The sequence below is a fragment of the Oncorhynchus gorbuscha genome, linkage group LG14 (genome assembly GCF_021184085.1).
Source record: "Oncorhynchus gorbuscha isolate QuinsamMale2020 ecotype Even-year linkage group LG14, OgorEven_v1.0, whole genome shotgun sequence".
In the NCBI taxonomy this organism is placed as follows: Eukaryota; Metazoa; Chordata; class Actinopteri; order Salmoniformes; family Salmonidae; genus Oncorhynchus; species Oncorhynchus gorbuscha.
In genome coordinates, this window is record NC_060186.1 from 61,223,262 (window position 1) to 61,236,180 (window position 12,919).

At 45.6% G+C, this 12,919-nt stretch overlaps 1 protein-coding gene across 1 annotated transcript in view; it reads left to right on the top strand.

Annotated features, from left to right (window-relative positions):
• Positions 1 to 12,919, top strand: part of wasf1 (WASP family member 1) — a 163,443-nt gene that overhangs the window by 137,353 nt on the left and 13,171 nt on the right. Inside the window, 2 exon segments of the mRNA XM_046298723.1 lie at positions 10,203 to 10,259; positions 11,840 to 12,006. Of these exon segments, the coding sequence (XP_046154679.1) occupies positions 10,203 to 10,259; positions 11,840 to 12,006 (224 nt within the window).

Below are 12,919 nucleotides of genomic sequence, written 5' to 3' on the forward strand. Positions count from 1 at the left end.
GTCAGGGGACAGGGGATAGTTACAGTAGTCAGGGGACAGTTACAATAGTCAGGGGACAGTTACAGTAGTCAGGGAACAGGGGATAGTTACAGTAGTCAGGGAACAGGGGACAGTTACAATAGTCAGGGGACCGTTACAGTAATCAGGGGACAGTTACAGTAGACAGGGGATAGTTACAGTAGTCAGGGAACAGGGGATCGTTTCAGTAGTCAAGGAACAGGGGACAGTTACAGTAGTCAGGGGACAGTTACAGTAGTCAGGGGATAGTTACCTTAGTCAGGGAACACAAACAGTTACAGTAGTTAGGGAACACAAACAGTTACCGTAGTCAGGAAACAGGGGCAGTTACAGTAGTCAAGGAACAGGGGACAGTTACAATAGTCAGGGAACAGGGGACAGTTACAGTAGTCAGGGGACAGTTACTGTAGTCAGGGAACAGGGGATAGTTACAGTAGTCAGGGGACAGTTACTGTAGTCAGGGAACAGGGGATAGTTACAGTAGTCAGGGGACAGTTACTGTAGTCAGGGGACTGTTACTGTAGTCAGGGAACAGGGGATAGTTACAGTAGTCAGGGGACAGTTACTGTAGTCAGGGAACAGGGGATAGTTACAGTAGTCAGGGGACAGTTACTGTAGTCAGGGGACAGTTACAGTAGTCAGGGGACAGTTACAGTAGTCAGGGAACAGGGGACAGTTACAGTAGTCAGTGGACAGGGGATAGTTACAGTAGTCAGGGAACCGGGGACAGTTACTGTAGTCAGGGGACAGTTACAGTAGTCAGGGGACAGTTACAGTAGTCAGGGGACAGGGGATAGTGACAGTAGTCAGGGGACAGTTACAGTAGTCAGGGGACAGGGGATAGTTACAGTAGTCAGGGGACAGTTACAATAGTCAGGGGACAGTTACACTAGTCAGGGAACAGGGGACAGTTACAGTAGTCAGGGGACAGTTACAGTAATCAGGGGACAGTTACAGTAGCCAGGGGACAGGGGATAGTTACAGTAGTCAGGGGACAGGGGACAGTTACAGTAGTCAGGGGACAGTTACAGTAGTCAGGGGACAGTTACTGTAGTCAGGGGACAGTTACAGTAGTCAGGGGACAGTTACAGTAGTCAGGGAACAGGGGACAGTTACATTAGTCAGTGGACAGGGGATAGTTACAGTAGTCAGGGAACCGGGGACAGTTACTGTAGTCAGGGGACAGTTACAGTAGTCAGGGGACAGTTACAGTAGTCAGGTGTCAGGGGACAGTTACACTAGTCAGGGAACAGGGGACAGTTACAGTAGTCAGGGGACAGTTACAGTAGTCAGGGGACAGGGGATAGTTACAGTAGTCAGGGGACAGTTACAATAGTCAGGGGACAGGGGACAGTTACACTAGTCAGGGAACAGGGGACAGTTACAGTAGTCAGGGGACAGTTACAGTAATCAGGGGACAGTTACAGTAGTCAGGGGACAGGGGATAGTTACAGTAGTCAGGGGACAGGGGACAGTTACAGTAGTCAGGGGACAGGGGATAGTTACAGTAGTCAGGTGACAGGGCACCGTTTCAGTAGTCAGGGGACAGTTACAGTAGTCAGGGGATAGTTACATTAGTCAGGGAACACAAACAGTTACAGTTGTTAGGGAACACAAACAGTTACCGTAGTCAGGAAACAGGGGCAGTTACAGTAGTCAGGGGATAGTTACAGTAGTCAGGGGACAGTTACAATAGTCAGGGGACAGGGGACAGTTACACTAGTCAGGGAACAGGGGACAGTTACAGTAGTCAGGGGACAGTTACAGTAATCAGGGGACAGTTACAGTAGTCAGGGGACAGGGGATAGTTACAGTAGTCAGGGGACAGTTACAGTAGTCAGGGGACAGTTACAGTAGTCAGGGGACAGGGCACCGTTTCAGTAGTCAGGGGACAGTTACAGTAGTCAGGGGACAGGGCACCGTTTCAGTAGTCAGGGGACAGTTACAGTAGTCAGGGGATAGTTACATTAGTCAGGGAACACAAACAGTTACAGTAGTTAGGGAACACAAACAGTTACCGTAGTCAGGAAACAGGGGCAGTTACAGTAGTCAGGGGACAGGGGATTAGTTACAGTAGTCAGGGGACAGTTACAATAGTCAGGGGACAGGGGACAGTTATACTAGTCAGGGAACAGGGGACAGTTACAGTAGTCAGGGGACAGGGGACAGTTACACTAGTCAGGGAACAGGGGACAGTTACAGTAGTCAGGGGACAGTTACAGTAATCAGGGGACAGTTACAGTAGTCAGGGGACAGGGGATAGTTACAGTAGTCAGGGGACAGGGGACAGTTACAGTAGTCAGGGGACAGGGGACAGTTACAGTAGTCAGGGGACAGGGCACCGTTTCAGTAGTCAGGGGATAGTTACATTAGTCAGGGAACACAAACAGTTACAGTAGTTAGGGAACACAAACAGTTACCGTAGTCAGGAAACAGGGGCAGTTACAGTAGTCAAGGAACAGGGGACAGTTACAGTAGTCAGGGGACAGGGCACCGTTTCAGTAGTCAGGGGACAGTTACAGTAGTCAGGGGATAGTTACCTTAGTCAGGGAACACAAACAGTTACCGTAGTTAGGGAACACAAACAGTTACCGTAGTCAGGAAACAGGGGCAGTTACAGTAGTCAAGGAACAGGGGACAGTTACAGTAGTCAGGGAACAGAGGACAGTTACAGTAGTCAGGGAACAGAGGACAGTTACAGTAGTCAGGGAACAGGGGACAGTTACAGTAGTCAGGGGACAGTTACAGTCACACCACTGTGTGTTTAGAAAAGACAGAGGACACAGAATATATAGAAAGAAGTATTTCACAGAATACTAGGCTATGGGCCTATATATCCAGTATTCAATAGACCTTGTTTTGTGTAGACAGGGTATTGAGTTGGGATGGTGGGGGGAGTTGGGGCCAGATCCCAGTCTAATAAAAGGCTTAACTTAGTGGGGTTATAAAGCCCTATTCATTTCCCCTGCACCACAATACACTGGCAGCCATTACAGTACAGAGTACAGAGCCCTTACAGATAGCCAGGTGAGGGAGATTTCTGGGGTCTACACACAAATAGTTCTGGTTTGGGTTCAGATACATTATGAGATACAGGTATACAAGTACAGGATGGTGGAATAAGAGACGACTGTGTTTCTGGCATGGACATTATGGAGCTATGTGAGTGGATAGACATGATATCCTTGGCTAGAGAAAGTGAGTGAGAGAGAAAGAAAGAACAGAGAGAGAAAGAAAGAACAGAAAGAGAGGGAGAGAGTGTACAAGCATCTCTACAACAGATCAGGGCACTTTTTTCTGGAACAAACTGGTTTTATAAACTACCAACATGCAGGCACTGGATTTGCCCCGATTGCCAACCCCCCACAATGTACTCCCCCCTTCAACACAATATTACTGGTCAGGTTCCCTATCCATGCTCTAACCCCTCTCCCTCTCTCCGTCCCTTCGTCCTCTCCCCTGTTCTCATCCCGTCTCTATTGTCTCTGACTGTGTGCAGCCGGAAATGCCTTTTCATTTGTGGCCGGAGGGCCTTATAAGAGTCCCCTCCCCCCAGAGGTAAGGCTGACCCCCCAGACCCTGTCATGGGACCCTCAGGTTATCCTGCTGCCCCCCTACCTAACCCCCGTGAGGCATTTGCCCTGCATCAAAGCAGTGGACTGGCCCCCACTAATTCTGCTGCTAACCCCTCCTACTTACCTACCTACTACTTACCTACCTACTACTTAGCTACCTACTACTTACCTACCTCCTACTTACCTACCTACTACCTACCTACCTACTACTTACCTACTACTTACCTACTACTCACAGACCCCTCTTCCTCCACCTGCTGCCCACTAACACAGACCCCTCCTCCCTGCTGCCCATTAACACCCCTGCTGCCCACTAACACAGACCCCTCCCACTAACACCCCCTCCCTTCACCTGCTGCCCACTAACACAGACCCCCTCCCTTCACCTGCTGCCCATTAACACAGACCCCTCCCTCCACCTGCTGCCCATTAACACAGACCCCTCCCTCCACCTGCTGCCCATTAACACAGACCCCCCTCCCTCCACCTGCTGCCCATTAACACAGACCCCCTCCCTCCACCTGCTGACCCACCTGCTGCCCATTAACACAGACCCCTCCCTCCACCTGCTGCCCATTAACACAGACCCCTCCCTCCACCTGCTGCCCATTAACACAGACCCCTCCCTCCACCTGCTGCCCATTAACACAGACCCCTCCCTCCACCTGCCCATTAACACAGACCCCTCCCTCCACCTGCTGCCCATTAACACAGACCCCTCCCTCCACCTGCTGCCCATTAACACAGACCCCTCCCTCCACCTGCTGCCCATTAACACAGACCCCTCCCTCCACCTGCTGCCCATTAACACAGACCCCTCCCTCCACCTGCTGCCCATTAACACAGACCCCCTCCCCTCGGTGTCTTTGGGTTTCCACTAACTACCAGGATGGTTGTGATCTGATATTTCTCCCTGTACTTCACATGTAAGAGGTTCAGTACTTTAGTACTACTATGTACTTGGTCATTGAAATTAGGGGTGAAAGTAAGGTGGTCTGGTACGCCGTACCGGTAAAATAAATAGTGTGGGTACGCCGTACCGGTAAAATAAATAGTGTGGGTACGCCGTACCGGTAAAATAAATAGTGTGGGTATGCCGTACCGGTAAAATAAATAGTGTGGGTACGCCGTACCGGTAAAATAAATAGTGGGGGTACGCCGTACCGGTAAAATAAATAGTGGGGGTACGCCGTACCGGTAAAATAAATAGTGGGGGTACGCCGTACCGGTAAAATAAATAGTGGGGGTACGCCGTACCGGTAAAATAAATAGTGTGGCCGTACCGGTAAAATAAATAGTGTGCCGCCGTACCGGTAAAATAAATAGTGGGGTACGCCGTGGGGTACGCCGTACCGTAAAATAAATAGTGGGGGTACGCCGTACCGGTAAAATAAATAGTGGGGGTACGCCGTACCGGTAAAATAAATAGTGGGGGTACGCCGTACCGGTAAAATAAATAGTGGGGGTACGCCGTACCAGTAAAATAAATAGTGGGGGTACGCCGTACCGGTAAAATAAATAGTGGGGGTACGCCGTACCGGTAAAATAAATAGTGGGGGTATGCCGTACCGGTAAAACATGGGCCTATCACAATAATGAAAACAAAATATCAAGAAAACTGCATGTCAGAGGCATGAAAAAGAAAGAATGGACATGAACACCGGTGGTAAAGCCTACACTCCAAAATACTATGTGGTTCGGCGAGAACACTGGCATTTTTCCAAGGCAGAGATGAGTGGCCGAAACCGAGACACGCGGAAAGCAGTGGACACATACATTCTGTCCTAATGACAATCGCCAAGTGTCATTACACTTTTTGGTGTGTTGTGTAAAAGAGGTCTCTTTCCATTCACCACTGTTTAGAGGTTGGAGATATGTTGTGAGTAGATGAACATGCGTGGTAGTAAAGGAGCCCGTTGAAGTGATTGTTTGACAATCAGATGAAGACATCATGACCGGTTTAGGTTAAGCCAAGGTAAAAGGTCATACATTTTAAAAGTTAAATCACAAATGTTTAAGATTCACAGAGATCCTATTGAATTAGTAGGGATTCTATATGTAGTTCTATGATGAGGCCATCAAATGACATAGAAGGTCCTGTATCAGAATAAATTAATTCTACTTTCACCCCTGATTAGTATACAGTCTCCATGACAATGACCAAATGATGGTTAGGTAACTGTACCAGGACCCTCCCGCTCACCCCCAGACTCCCAGGCTGGGTTAGAACCTGCATGGGGGAGTAGAGAGAGCAGTGGCGGTGGCATTACGCTGAGTCTGTCACACACACACACACACACACACACACACACACACACACACACACACACACACACACACACACACACACACACACACACACACACACACACACACACACACTGTATACACGCACACACTGTATACACACACACACTGTATACACACACTGTATGCACACACGGTATACACACACACACTGTATACACATACACACTGTATACACATACACACTGTATACACATACACACTGTATACACACACACACACACACACACACACACACACACACACACACACACACACACACACACACACACACACACACACACACACACACACACACACACACACACACATACACACACACACATACACACACACACACACACACACACACTGTATACACACACACACTGTATACACATACACACACACACTGTATATACACACACACACACAGCAAGACACACTCCTGTGTGCCGCTGGCACATTCAGATGGAGGATGACTGCATGGGTTAGTCATACAGGGTCCTGAAATTAGCCACATTTATAACATTAATTACACATGCAGAACCCACACACACACTCAAACATGAACACACACACACTCAAACATGAACCCACACACACACTCAAACACGAACACACACACACAGCGACCCACACACTCATCACTCATAACCATTTTAACTGATTAAGGAAAGGCTTGTGAGTACAATAAACCATCGGGTCCATTCCATATTCTCTGGTGTGTGTGTGTGTGTGTGTGTGTGTGTGTGTGTGTGTGTGTGTGTGTGTGTGTGTGTGTGTGTGTGTGTGTGTGTGTGTGTGTGTGTGTGTGTGTGTGTGTGTGTGTGTGTGTGTGTGTGTGTGTGTTTCTCTCCACCCGTGCTTCCTCAGCGTAATGGCCTGTGATTAATCGTGGCTAATCAATATGCATTACTGTTAGGATTCATGATGTTCCCTTCACTCTGCTGTGTGACTACTGTCTGCCCTGGGTATCACAGGGACGGGTTTGGGGCGGGGTCAACTACAGCTAGCTAAACACAAACACAGGCTGACAACCGCCCAATCCACGTCTCGTCAAATCACTACCCACCCCTCTGTCACATGCCCGCCTGATCACCTGAGCATGTGTCACGGAAACAAATGTTGCGTCTCTGGCATCATTAAAGGTGAAGACTGTTATTTATCAAATCAATTCTCTGTAAATATTATTACATGATTAGACTAATCATGTAAATTGAATTAACTAGGAAGTCGGGGCACCATGGAAAATCTTCAGATTACAAAGTTATAATTTTCCGAATATAACTCTTCAGATATTTTAATATCTGATCAATTGGTCTTCTAATTAATGAATTATTCTTTACTTCACCATCAGTCTCATTCCAAACATCGTAAATTGATAGCTATCTGCATGAACCCAGCCTAAACTATGAATCATCCATACACTATTGGCTTAATAATTTATTTACTAACTAACTAATCACAGAAATGCATAAACAAACAAACAGTAGATATTGGTAGGGAAGATCAATGATAGGGAGGATCCCCTAGTGGGCAAAGCTGATATGACGGCTTGGTGGACAAACGGAAGGGGCTGTGGACTGAGAAATTAGCGGGAAAGACAAAATGGATCACTACACACTGGATAATTATATTAATTGAAATGCTAATCCTTTGCACATGAACGCTCGCTCAGTCGGGAATAATTCAAATCAATATATTTACGCCCATATGTCATTGTTGTCTTCTCTGTTGGAATCGTTGGTCCGTCTGCGGGAGAGTCAGTTCATCAGAGAGTCTCTGGTTACTCATGGTGGTAGCTCTATCGGCGGCTCCTGATAGTGTCTGTTGTCATGGATACGTCAGGCGTCCATTGTTCTTAAAGTAGTTGTTTCGGCGGTTATCGGTATTTGCATCCCAGGTTGACATAATTTCTAGCTGCAGACTTGTAATTAGTATCTAAGAGTTGCTCTTATTTTGTAGGGATCAGAGTTTAGCCATTTTCAGCCGTGTAGCCAATGCTCCAAGTTGCATAGTTTTCTAGTTTTTGTAGTCAAACCTGTGCCACCTCAGCTTACACCGAGATATGCGTGGTCTGAAGAGGATTTCCTCAGGAGGGGTTTTTATTCGTAACAATAGAAAAGGGTGGTTCCATGATGCCAGATCATGTCTGTGCTCACGGGGGCGTGGCCGCTGACTAGTGAAACTTTACAGGGAATTAAATTCCCTCAAATTAAAAATGTTGACATCACATTACCTAATTTCACAAATAGTTTCATCTTTACTCATTCATTTTATACAATAATTAGATGCAAACCCCATAATTGAGAAATGTACACATTCAGAGATATAGTTATGTGGGAATGGTCCGTGGACACTTAAGGGACAGTTATGTTGAGTGTGAGTGTGTTTCATTTGGTGACCTCACGAAGGACATGAAACACACTCAACATAACTGTCCCTTAAGAATTGATAGAGGAATTCTAAATTCCTTTATGTTTTAATTGCCAAAACCAATTTCGCACTCGTTTCTAATTCATTAATGAGGTGTAAGTTCATTAATTATGCATGAAGTAGATCGAGACCAGTCTTAAAAGCCAGGTAAGAGCGTTTAATTCCAGAGAGTACTAACTCCATACACAGATTTCCACAGGTTATAAACTCAAAATGACATCAGTTTCCCACGATAGCCCCGTTGTTTTTTGTTTAGGTCCGGAGATGCTTTCTACTCCCCTCATAAACCAGACATTCCAATCTGTCTAAAAGATATACTTTTCTCCCACCAATGGAACATAATCCAAACATTCTTATCTTCTCTGAAAAGCTATATCTTTCCCTCTCCTTAAACTGCCCAAGAGGCACAGACAATTAATTCGTTCTGCTTACATTTTCAGTAACAGCTTAACCAAGAACTCATAATAGTATTAGAATAAATGGTTCTAATCAATAATGTATACATAATTAATCATTTCAAATATAATTTCCTCTATCAAGTGTCCACGGACCATTCCCACACTCTCAAAGGTGGAAATATTGTTTAAAACTCCCATTTTGGGGATTTAGGAGTTTGGCCAAGTGAAATCCCTTGTTCTCTCTCTGCATGACCAGGGGGAGAGAGTCTCCGCCAGGAGTTTATGGCCTGAGATAACAGTGAGAGAGGGGGAAGCCACGATCTACACCCAGAAAGAGCCACGTCATGACACAAACTAACAACACAACACATGTTATCTACATGAGTTAGATTAGAGCTATACTAACAGGAATGTTGATTGATCAAACAATCGACCAAACAATATTTTTCACTTGATTGGCTTGATGATGGTTTAGACTTGGGAGAGGGCTATGTATGTTTCGATATGTCTCTGAATGGGGGGTTCTGTAGGGTTATGTAGTAGGGAATAGATTGAGAGGAGATAAATTTGCCTACTTAGCATAATTATTTGAGGCCGATGCTTTGCTGCCTCTTAACGAAAGTGTTTGACCAAATTGCTGAGATTTCTGCTGCATAGCAACAGTCTAGGAACACCAACTGTCTTTTTCTGTCTTGGATGTTGCCTGTAAACTAGCTAGGTGGTTTTGGTTTAGACAGACTGTGAATGATGATTCCCTCTTGTTCTTTTGCCGCTTGCTTTGTGCTTCCTTCTGGCGCTAACTGCGTTGTGATAACCGTGTTGTGCTAACCGTGTTGTGCTAACCGTGTTGTGCTAACCGTGTTATGCTAACCGTGTTGTGCTAACCACGTTGTGCTAACCGTGTTGTGCTAACCGCGTTGTGCTAACCGCGTTGTGCTGACCGCGTTGTGCTGACCGCGTTGTGCTAACCGCGTTGTGCTAACCGTGTTGTGCTAACCGCGTTGTGCCAAACACTCTGTCATGTTTTGTTACTGTGTGTTCTTGTCAGACTGCACTGTGTTGTGAGTGGCGTGCTTTGTGCTTTTTGTGTGTTAAAATAAGCTCTTTTCTTTTATGACGATTTCTTTGTCTTTGGTTCTTTGTCTGAATGATTTCTTTGTCTGAATAGCTCGGTTGTCTTTGAGTGAGTGTTTGTTTGGAGCTGTGTGTGTGTGTGCGCTCCAGTCCACTGTTTATTTGGTTTGTAAGTGGCGCATGCACTATGTTCAATTGTATGATTTGCGCTCTGCCGCTGTGTGTGACTACTGTCAGTCCAGCTGTGTCACGTCATTTTGTGTTTCAGAGAGTTTTGCTTCGTGGTCTGACTCACTGCTCTGCCGCTGTCCTGCTCTTGCCGCTCTCAGCAGCCAGCGGTGTTGCGTTCCAGTGCTCTGTGTGGTGTTCATTGGTTCCCTCTGGTGATTCTCTTGTCGTTTTGTTCTTGTAGTTGCAGGACCCCCACCTGTATGATCAGGTCTATCGGTACTTAGACCTCCCAGGACAGGTATGTGATTTCATTACAAACCATGTGTCTTTTTACAGCTCATCGTCCCTAGGACAATATTTAGACATGTTATAATGCATTATGAAGACCTAATGTCACGTTCCCACTGCTGTAGGTATGGGAACTAAGAATTCTGTTGTGTATTTTGGCAAAAATGATTTAATTAGTAAAGTACAGTTCAATTTGTTGTACTATTATTTGGACATGATCTTTCTTTTAATGTTGGTGTATAGTAGACACCATGTTTCTTGTAGTACTATACATTCAACATGCCCTGTAATGTCCAGCTCATTCAACTAAAATGTCAGCTACAGCTTTCCTTGTTCCCAGACTTCACATAGCAGTGTGGTATTCCTCACCTACACTATGTTCTGCCTTACACTTGTTCTGTGTTGTGTGCCACCTTCTGTGTGTCCCGTTTTATATATGTGTAGACTGAGCATTCTACTCTATGTCTATGTAAACATTCCATATGGCTTAGTATCCAATGAAAATGAGAGGGTCACTATGACAACAGCTACTGTACAAAGCCAAGAGCAGAGATAAGTTTTGCTTATGAGGCTTTATGGGATTGTGTTTGTGTTTTTTGGTTTTACTATCCTTGTGGGAACCAGAAGTCCTAATAAGGATAGTAAAACAAGAAACATTCAGAGAAGTGGGGACATTCCTTTATTTTTAAATATTATTTAACTAGGCAAGTCAGTTAAGAACAAATTCTTATTTACAATGACAGCCTACCCCGGCCAAACCTGGGCCAATTGTGCGGTTGTGATACAGCCTGGCATCGAACCACGGTCTGTAGTGACGCCTCTAGCACTGAGATGCAGTGCCTTAGATCGCTGCGCCACTCAGGAGCCGGTCCCCACAAGGAAAAAGGCCATTTTTGGTTTAGGGGTTAGTTTTAGTCTTAGGGTTACAATTAGGGTTAGAAGTTAGGGTTAAAGTTAAAGTTAGGAGTTCAGGTTAGGTTAAGGGGAAAATAGGATTTGGAATGGTAATAAATGTTTTGGTCTCCATAAGGATAGTAACACAAATATGTGTGTGTGTGTGTGTGTGTGTGTGTGTGTGTGTGTGTGTGTGTGTGTGTGTGTGTGTGTGTGTGTGTGTGTGTGTGTGTGTGTGTGTGTGTGTGTGTGTGTGTGTGTGTGTGTGTGTGTGTGTGTGTGTGTGTGTGTGTGTGTGTGTGTGTGTGTGTGTGTGTGCCAAACTTTGTTAGTCCCGGTCCAATCAATGTGAAGACAGGAGTGAACCAACTGTTGACTCTCTATTAAATCTTTCTTCTCTCTGTTGCCTCCTGTCTTTGCACTCAGTTCTGCTCTCTGTCTCTCTTTAAATGTTAAATAAAAAGATAGCTCTTCCCTCTACTTGTAATCAAAGCAGTTTAAATGTGTGTGAAGGGAACTTCAATGAAGTGCTGTGTTTGTCTGATAGTTCTGTACAGATGAAGACCCTAGTCTCTCTCTCTTTGTCTGTCTCTCTCTTGCCTCTTTCCTCTCTTCGTTCCTCCAACCCCCTTCCCTCTTCTCTCTCTCCTCCCCCCTCTCCTCCTACCTTCCTCCCTTTATCCCCTCGTTCTCCAGGTTAGGGGAAACGACCGTACTCTGGAGACTGAGAAGATCCCGCGGGCGCCTCACGACCGGAAGAAGGAGTGGCAGAAACTGGCGCTCGGGGCAGAGCTAGCTGAGGACGACCCTGAAGAGGCCCTGAAACACAGAGAGCCTAATGGCTCCGCTCCCTACCACGACAGGTCTGGGTGAGTGAGTGTGTGTGTGTGTGCGTGTGTGTGTGCGTGTGTGTGTGCGTGCGTGCGCGCGTGTGTGAGCGTGTGTGTGTGCGCGCGTGTTTCTCTGTATATGGAGCATTGGGGAACGCTATTAAACCCCAATGTTACTCTATATGGAGAATTTGTGTCACGTCCCAATTCCCTGTCTCCCTTATTTTTTTACATTTTATTTAACCAGGAGACCCATAGTCTCTTTTTTTAAGGGAGACCTGGCCAAGAAAGCAGCAACAAACAATACATTACATAATTAAAACATACAACAATACAATACAACATGATCCAGCCTAAAAATAGCATTTACACTCCTCTGTAACAGAGTCTCCCATCAATATTTTAAATTCATTCAGTGGCACTAACATATCTAGAAGCATGGATTGTAGATTATTCCATGCCTCTGGTGCACAAGAAGAGAAGGCAGTCTTGCCTAATACTGTGAATGTCCTGGGGACTTTAAGTAGCAACACCGAGCAGACCAGGTATGGTAACTGCTGGTGGTGAAGGAGACCAGACTACAGAGGTAAAGAGGGAGTTTACCCAAAAGGGCTTTGTAGATGAACACATAGAAATGTAGCTTTCTGAGCATATAAAGTGAGGTCCAACCTACCATTTGGTACAATGTGCAATGGTGGGTGAGTGACTTGACATTTGTAATAGATTTCCTTTAGCACTTGTGTAACACTTTAATGCTTCCCCTTTCTCTATATCAAACACTATCAATCAAACAATCAAATGTATTTATGAAACCCTTTTTATATCAGCCAATGTCACAAAGTGCTGTACAGAAACCCTGCCTAAAACCCCAAACAGAAAAGCAATGCAGATGTAGAAGCATGGTGGCTAGGAAAAACTCACTAGAAATGCCAGAACCTAGGAAGAC